Source organism: Mus caroli, chromosome 9 (genome assembly GCF_900094665.2).
Source record: "Mus caroli chromosome 9, CAROLI_EIJ_v1.1, whole genome shotgun sequence".
NCBI lineage: Eukaryota > Metazoa > Chordata > Mammalia > Rodentia > Muridae > Mus > Mus caroli.
The window spans coordinates 60,065,248-60,073,929 of NC_034578.1; the positions used below are offsets into that span (position 1 = coordinate 60,065,248).

Sequence of the window (8,682 nt, forward strand, 5' to 3'; positions counted from 1 at the left end):
TTTGTAGACCAGGCTGGCCTCGAACTCAGAAATCCGCCTGCCTCTGCCTCCCGAGTGCTGGGATTAAAGGCGTGCGCCACCACGCCCGGCTTGCTTTGTTTTTTCAAGGCAGGATTTATTCTGTGTAACCCTGGCTGTCCTGGAACTTGTTCTGTAGTCCAGGCTGGCCTCAAACTTACAGAGATCTGCCTGCCCCTGTCTCTGCTTCCTGAGTGTTGGCATTAAAGATGTTTGTCACCACACCCAGCCTGAAATATATTTAATACTGGTAGAATCCAACTAATACTCTATTCATCCACTTGGCCAGTAAGGATGAGAAAGCAGAACTTCCATAAAACTCCCACTCAGATAGCAGGGCAGAGAGATGCGAAGTAAGTAGCTTGGCAATTAGGCAGTCTTGCTGTGTAATGGTAGCTGGACAGGTTCCTAGAAACTCCAATTCAGGCCCTCCTGATAGAACCTTCAGAGCACTCTAGCTGCAAGTGTAGAAGAATCAAAAGCCTATACAAGCAGCCTACTTTGTTGTTAAATCCAAAAGCTTCATCTGCCTTCTTCTGTGTATTTGTCTTTTTCCCCACAGTTACCACACAATTCCAGGTTTTCTGACTAGCTGCGATCTAGTAATGCACGGCAAGAATAAAGACTCAGTCAGGGATAACTCCATCGAGGCTTTGAAAAAAGAAGGATGCCTCTCTTGCACATTCCCTCCAGGCAGATGTCTACCCCGTCTTCTCTTGTCAGGACCCTTTCTTTCTTGTCTCCGACTCATGATGCCTCCATTTCCTTAGACCCACAAATGATGCTTTCATTTTAGCTCCAATTTTGACTCTTAGTTCAAATGATCCTCCTGCCTCAGCCCACCGAGTAGCTAGGGATACAGGTGTGTACCGCCATACCCAGCTATTTGCATTTTCAAAAAAGGATCCTTTCAGTACTGAAAAAGACCTCCAGTGAACTATCTCAGGTGTTCTGTTTGCCAGGGATAGTGAGATCTTCTAGTTTGGACACTCTGCAACAGAAACAGGGTGGAGAAAGGCCAGGAGCTGTGTTGCAGGGGAGCTATGAGGAAGCTGGCCTTAGTATCTTAATTCTTCCCACCAGAGTGTGGGAACAAATCTGATTAACAACAAATCTGAGAACGAGCTGCTATTAGTAAGTCATCTTAAGAGCTTCCCATGCAGGTTCAGCGTGTGGCAGTTTAGCCTGTAAGCCCAGCACATGAAGCAGGAGGATCACAGCAAGTTTGAAGCCGGCCTAAGGTACAGAATCAAGGTCAGCCATCATGTTCCTGAGTGCAATGCGCTGCTTCCTAAGCACCAAACCTCTACCTCCAAATTCTCCTCCAAGGAGCCCACACCTCTGGAGCAGGGAGTGGAGGAAGAACTTAGCCCACCTCGTTAGAAAAGCACCGATGCTCAAAACCTGAAGCCAGGAAGTCCACTTTTAGATCTTACATTTTCATTTTAATACATTAAATGAAACATTCAAAGGGGAGCTGTGTGTGTGTGTGAGATTGCACAGATCAAATTCTCAAAAAATACTCTTTAAAAATCACGTGTAACAAACCTATCATTACAAACAAGGATAAGAAGACACCAAGAAATGAAGAACTATGCCCAAGGTAACATTCATGTTTGCCACTTGACTGACTTTTGACTTTGGTAAAAGCAAGGGGACAGTCATCATATAATTCTGTGTATTTTTCCTGGGTCTAAAATATTCTTGAAAACCGTAATAACATTCTTGGAATTCATGCCAAGATTTCCTTTCCATCTCCTAAAATTCCTTAAACATTGATTTTAAGACACTGTAAAAAAAAATACTGTGTTCAAGAAGTAACCTTACAAAGTAAATATTAAGATCTGTAAAACACAGATCATTAAATATAGTTCATGGCAAAGACATTAAAACTGCCCTTAGATCTTAATTTACAAGCTCACAATACTAGGTTCTTGGAGTTTGTAATCCTCTATAACAACAGGCTCTGGTAAACAAAACAAAACCCAAAGAAACACTAGAATTTGAGTTGAGAAAAAAACCACTACTCTAACCTTAACAAGATAGTTTAGCTACATATATGAATTAAGTTTATCATACGTACTTAAAGCTCTAGAATGATCCGGATTCCTTATTCCCTTTGCTCGTAACCTCTGAAGAAGAACTGTTGAGGACAACTGTTTTACAAGATATACTGCCATGGAATAGGTCTGGAAAAAAAAAAGATGTAGAAAACCAATCACATATTTAAGTAAACAGCATATCTATTTAACCCACAGCAACAGGGAAGGAAAACTAACACTTCTTGTAGCACCTACTGTGTGTCAAGCACTATCCTAGGTATTTCTGTGAATCCTGATTTATAGGCTGCTGAGGTGGTTAGAAACTAAGTTTGTGTGTGTGGCTGAGAAGACTAAGGTAGAAAGGTAAAGAAACTACCCTAACTGTGGCACCCCAGTGCCAAGCTGAGGATGCCAGCCCAGTGCTTTTGCTTTACTCCACCACGTACTTGAAGGTAATAGATTTAAGGCTCTAACATGAAAGAACACTATTAAAACTAAATATAAACTAGGGCCCTTAAGATGTTGAAGGTATCATAAACTGTACTCAATAGGTAACACACACTCTAAAAAGTAGTAGCTATTAGACATCACCATGGAGTGGGCTTCCAGTCTACGCACTTAGTGCCTCACTACACCTACATCTTCCTAGATCTTAAAGACACTTGATTTGGGCCATGCAGACGTCAAGCAGTGGAACAGTAAAGAAGGCTGCACAGAGAAGCTCTGCTTGAAGACGAGCAGGACACCCAATGCCTATAAGGACTCCCTGAGAAGGTGGTGTGAGAAGCAGCTAGCAAGCCAAGATGAGTGAAGGGTGCATGGCTGGAAAAGAGGAAGAAGAAAAAAAGGCCAAGACTATGAGGGAGGAGAGGGGAAGGTCTGAAGGATCTCTTTGGTTAGGGTGTGATGGGATTAAGCAGATCAAGACACTTGAAAGAAGTGAGAAAACAGTCTTCAAACAGTTTACAATGCACTCCTGATATATACTACAGATGTCCTTTTAACTTAAGTCTATGGTCTGTAGGGGAGAAAAAGATACTGCTCTATTCTGAAGGGCTGATGAAACTGCGGCACAGATTATACACTATGCTTATGATCATGTGACTGCTGGGATGGCCCAGGCAGTAGAAACTAGGAAGAAAGGGGAAGAATGCCAGAAGGCAGTGCTGAGTGAGCAAGTTCCATTAAGTCTTCAACACATCAGAGTTTATTAGAACATCCTAGCCTAACCCCACGAACATTCCAATCCATTCATCCACACCCCCTCCACCCCCCCAGAGTTAGGGTCTGAAGCAAGGGCCTCATCCACTCAGAAGGCACTGTGCCATGGAGCTTTTTTCCCAGCACTAGTTCTACGTCTTTACACTTAGTAACAAAGGGACACACCCTCCAGCACCCCTCAACAGCTACACTTCCTGTCAAGTTCTCATATGTTTTCTGGGTGGGGAAACAAACTGAGTCGCAAACAGCAAACTTACTTTCATTAGAGCACATTCCACAGTATTGTAATGAGGGAGGTACAAGTTTACAATGTCCCTACATTTAAAGCACACAATTTACTAATCTAATTCAGAAGAAAAGAGTTTTTTTTAGGAAGAAACCCTAACCTTGTTCACCATCACTCCAAACAGAAACTGGAGAGATGCTAATCAACATTGTGAGATTCTGGACTGACAGCTTCAACCTTCAACCTTGGAATTACACCCAGGACTTTCTATTAGTATTTATGATGAGATAAAAACAAACAAACAAACAAACAAAAAACTTCCAAAACCAAGTTCAGTGAAACGGTACGTGTGCTCTAGTTGAAACATGTAACCAGAGAGGAAACCAGACGCTGCAGGAGTGCCAGGAGTGAAGTCCCACTTGTACCAGTGTCACAGGAGACACTGCACACAAAGACACCAAACCAACAGCAGCTAGTCAGTGTGTCTGCCAGCCAGCCCTAAGGTACCACCTAGGCCCCAACTATTTGTATGTCATCTCTAATTGTTCATTTTGTCTGTACTTTTGCAACATTTATAAAATTGTTTAAGTCTGTAAGATACTTTCTCCATAATCCAAACAATGTCCTCTGTTCCCCTTTTACAGTAGTGTTCAAATAATTCCACCATTCACAGTGAGAGTTTAATAAATGTTAAATACAGTGCCACAGAGTAGAACAAGAAGTTACAATATGCTTCTCTCCTTCAAGAACTGTGTGGAGTCTACTTAATTTCTTTGAAGAGACATATCTCTTCCTCCTTTTCACCTCCTCTTCCAAGGGGGTCAAAACTTCTTTCACAAGGCTTCTTCCTGTGAGTAAGGCAACCCTTCTACTAGGTAATTACAGCCTTGTTTCTACTTTGTACTTTTAGGCAGAATCTCACGAAGTTACATAGGCCAGCCTAGAACTGATTGGGCTGGTTTTAATTTTGAGATTCTCTTGCTTCAACCTCCTAAGCAGCTGGAATTATACCCCTGCAGCCCAGGCCAGGTGATCAAGTATCTCTGTATAACAGAGTGAGACATTCTGCACACACTTTTCAGAGTATCCTCACAAGCTGAATTAAACTAGTGATTTTAAAATAATGTAATTATAGTCATCTGAGATTCACAAAAATAATTTTGTTTCTACCTTTTAAAGATTTATTTAAATTTTATGTATAAAAGAATAGCAGAGGAATTACGGATGCAGGACAGCTATCCCACCTATGGACTCACTGAGCAGCGTCGAGGAGAATCTGAGCAAATGGACAACTATGGCTCCTGGGACTGAAACCACTACAGATTACTATTAAAATCCTCCAGTTGCCCTACTCATCTGTGACTCTCAAGAAATCTTACTGAGTCTGAGAAAGACCTAGAAGCAAAGTGTGGAAGGTGTGTGGTTAAGAAATTCCACAGTTCATATGTGGCGAAATACTGTGAAGGGGAGCTTTACAGTGTCTCATGCTAACACCTTCCTTCACCACTTGTCTCCAAGTCCCTCTCTGTAACTTCTCTCTCAGCTTATCTCAGTTCCTACCTGACAGATGTGAGAGAAATCACAAAACCAGAACTTATCTATCTCTCTAGCCCCTCCAATCATTTTACTGTCCTACTGAGGAAGCTGTCTGTCCTAGTTACTATGAGCTCCTTCAAGGATGCAATTCACTACTGACTATCCTTCTTCTAGAAGAGTCCTGCCACCATCCAGACACATTTCAGATTCTCCCTTTAAGACAAAGAACTGCCAATCTCACAGTCAGCCCCTTCATCTCATCTTCTTCTGAGTGATAGGCTTGTAATTCACAACCCTCTAGCTTACCTCCAAGCCCATCACAACTGAACACTTCTTGCTAATGTCACCTGTCAGCTCTCCATTCAAACAGTTATGTGTGTCTGTAAGTTCATTTGTATGTGCATGTGGAGGCAGACACTGACACTGGGTATCGTTCCTAATCACTGGTGCTCCTATGAATGTTTCTGTAATAACTGGCTCTGATCAGGTGACGACCGTATGATCTTGGCAACTATCCCCACTACTGAGCCCCTCTAAGGAGTGACCTCGCTTTAAATGGGAACATGGAAACTTTCTGCATATGAAGAGAAAATGCTTACCTTTGACATTCCCTACAAAGCCTTTCATGGTTGAGGCACGTCTTACTCTCCAGAAAGGTCCCTGATGCTGTTTTCACTTACTACACTTCGGTCACAGTGAAACCCTTTCAGTTGCTTGGGAAAGACAAGGATCCCTGTCTCTGGGATGCTGTATTTCCTCTGAGTGTTTCCCTATCTTTCTCCCAGTTTTACTCTCAGTCACCGCTTCCTTGGTGAATCCCTTCCCTGACCTCTCTCTCTCCTCTTTCAAGTACTTGAAAGAGGAGATACACTAAGATCACCAGCCACTGCTATCTTATAGCACTTAAACAAATGGACATTTCTTTGTGTGTACATATGAAGCCTCCAGATCTCAGGCCCCGGGAAAATAAAAATTTGTTTTCCCTACAATAGTATTATGCAGTATATAACACATAGTTGATATATATTAATTTATGGATAGGAGGGTTAACACTAAAAAGGTACAATAATTTTTAAATAAAAATTTAAAAGATTATTCTAGAAAATGAATGCTAGACTAAGAAACAGTATAGAGAAAGCTCATAAAAAGGAGCAGAATATAAAAAAATTACGTAACAATAACTACCATTTACTTCATTTACTTAGCGATATTAGAACTGGGTTCACTAACAAGTGAAAAAATAATCTCAAACAACATGAATTCCAGATGCACTAACTATCTAAAGACACACAAGGAACCTTCTTCCTATCTAGTAGCCTACTATTACCAGCCGTGGGAAGCATGCAAAGGCTGAGCATTATGGGAAGGGGAGAAGACTACAAAGCAAAAAGCTGGTTAGCATTTGGTACTATAAAAATTTAAATCTACATATAAGTAATCGCCTTTATAAAAAGCTCACAAACTGGAGACAAAGATTTGTAAGATTTAACTAAGAATGAATTCTCAATAGATTAAGCCTAGTAAGAAAACTAAGAAAAGTACAAAAGAAAAAGGAACACAGGTACAAATTTAAAATGTAAATAGTTATAAACACCAAATATGCCTACTCTTCTCAAAAACAAAAGGGGTACGACATGCTGACATTTACTTAATGCTGAAGAATTGTTTAAAGATAATAGTGTTCACATGCAAATAAACACTATAAATCAGAGAACACATTTGTACATCTTTGAGGAAAGCCATCTGTCAATGCACACAAAATTTCTCAAAATCCTTCTTGCTCTTTGGCTCAAAACTCTACTTCTGAGAATTTACTGTAAGGAAATCATCATTCATCTATGGAAAGCTACAGCTGTCAGGACAGTATTCAAAACTATACTCAACATCAGAGAACAGGCTAAATAGTGGTATATTCTTATCACCATATGATATAATCATTTAAAAAGCTGCAAAAGAATATATAATGACATAGGAAGAAGTTTATGATACTACACGGTTCAATAGAAATAGCTTAAAGATTCACCATGGGACAAAAATCCTTTTCAACTCATTTACAGTATAAGTCACATATAAACTCAGGCAAGTCATAGTGATTAACCCTTCTTTATGACAGGAAAATAGCTACAAACAAAAGCTTACTTACTCTTCCAATTTCTGCAGTCCAAGAAACAACAATGGTATTTGGTACTGTCGTGGACAATCGGACAAGTGAGGTGATATTAATTGGTCGGCTAGGTCGCTTTGGTTCCACACCGTTTTTAGTAGGTGGAAGGTAACCCTAAGGAAAAAATAAAATTAAGTTCTGCTATTCCACAATTGGTCCCATTTCTTAAACAAAACAATGTACAAAGTACAGGCTAGAAAATACAAATGATATCATTAAAAAGTAAGGAAGCAAACACTTAGTCACCCAATCTCTCCAAACAACTTACCAGCCTTGTTTAAGACTGAGAAAAATACCAGTGATAGAAATTTTTTTATTAGATATTTTCTTTATTTACATTTCAAATGTTATCCCCTTTCCTAGTTTTCCCTCCAAAAATCCCCTCCCGCTTCCCCTAGTGATAGAAATTCAAACTCTCTTAATTTAAGAATCAGAGTGAGTTCATAATGTCTTAAAGAAGTATACAAAAAACTTTTCTGAGGGGAACAAACACAGCTCCCACCCCACCCCATATAAGGCAGGTCAGCATCTCAAACCCTGCTCGCCCACAGGCACACAGTCACAGGAGTTCAGCTGCGAGACACTGATGACATGCATCCCCAAACAAAGTGTAACACAGATGCTACTATGGCTAACTCAAAATGCTACAATTTTCTCTCCATATCAAAACTGCTAACCTATGTTATCGAGCCTCACCTAGTCACATATAATGACATACAGACACACATAGAAAATGTCTCCTTGTGGTACTGGAGCTGAATTCAGCATCTTTCCAATACTAAGCAAGCACTCTATCATTGACCAAGCATCCTTAGTCCCCAAAATGATAATTAAAAACATCTAAGATGACTTATATAATAGTCACCTAGGAAATGCTAATTCAGAAATTACTTTTAGAACTTACTGGAAGGCTGCAAGGTTTTGTATTCACTTTTACACAAAGGTTGGGTGGGAAGTGATCTTCTTGTGGACAACTGGTTTCTGATAAACAAAACCTAAACGGCAAAGATTGAGTTTATTTCTTATTAAAAGATAACCTCTAACATTTTAACTTGATAGTTAACTTGAAAGATCATCAATTTTAAAACAGAAAAAGAACAAACAATAAAAAAGAATATTTTACATGAGGAATAAACATAGGTAAACAGACTTTTAAAACAAAGTTGACCATTGAACAGAGGTCTGAATTGCACAGGTGTGTGTGTGTGTGTGTGTGTGTATGTGTGTGTGTGTGTATGCAAAGGTGCACACATGTGCATAAATTTGTGATATCTTAAACAAACTGAAAGAAAAACCAGTTAGTCTAGATGTTGAAAAACATTAAGAATTTAGATAGCTTATAAATGCATAAAATATATGTAGATAATAGTAACTCTAAGTTACCACAAAATATGTATAAATCTACTACTTAGAAGTCCATTAAACTCCATAGCCGGGCGTGGTGGCGCATGCCTTTAATCCCAGCACTCGGGAGG

General features: G+C 39.8%; 1 protein-coding gene across 1 annotated transcript in view; it reads right to left on the minus strand.

The window, feature by feature from the left end:
• Pias1 (protein inhibitor of activated STAT 1) overlaps positions 1-8,682 on the minus strand; it is a 102,802-nt gene that overhangs the window by 29,605 nt on the left and 64,515 nt on the right. The window contains exons 5-7 of the mRNA XM_021171432.2: positions 8,112-8,202; positions 7,187-7,321; positions 2,102-2,207 (exon numbers count right to left, since the gene is read on the minus strand). Of these exons, the coding sequence (XP_021027091.1) occupies positions 2,102-2,207; positions 7,187-7,321; positions 8,112-8,202 (332 nt within the window). The remainder of the gene's footprint in view (positions 1-2,101; positions 2,208-7,186; positions 7,322-8,111; positions 8,203-8,682) is intronic.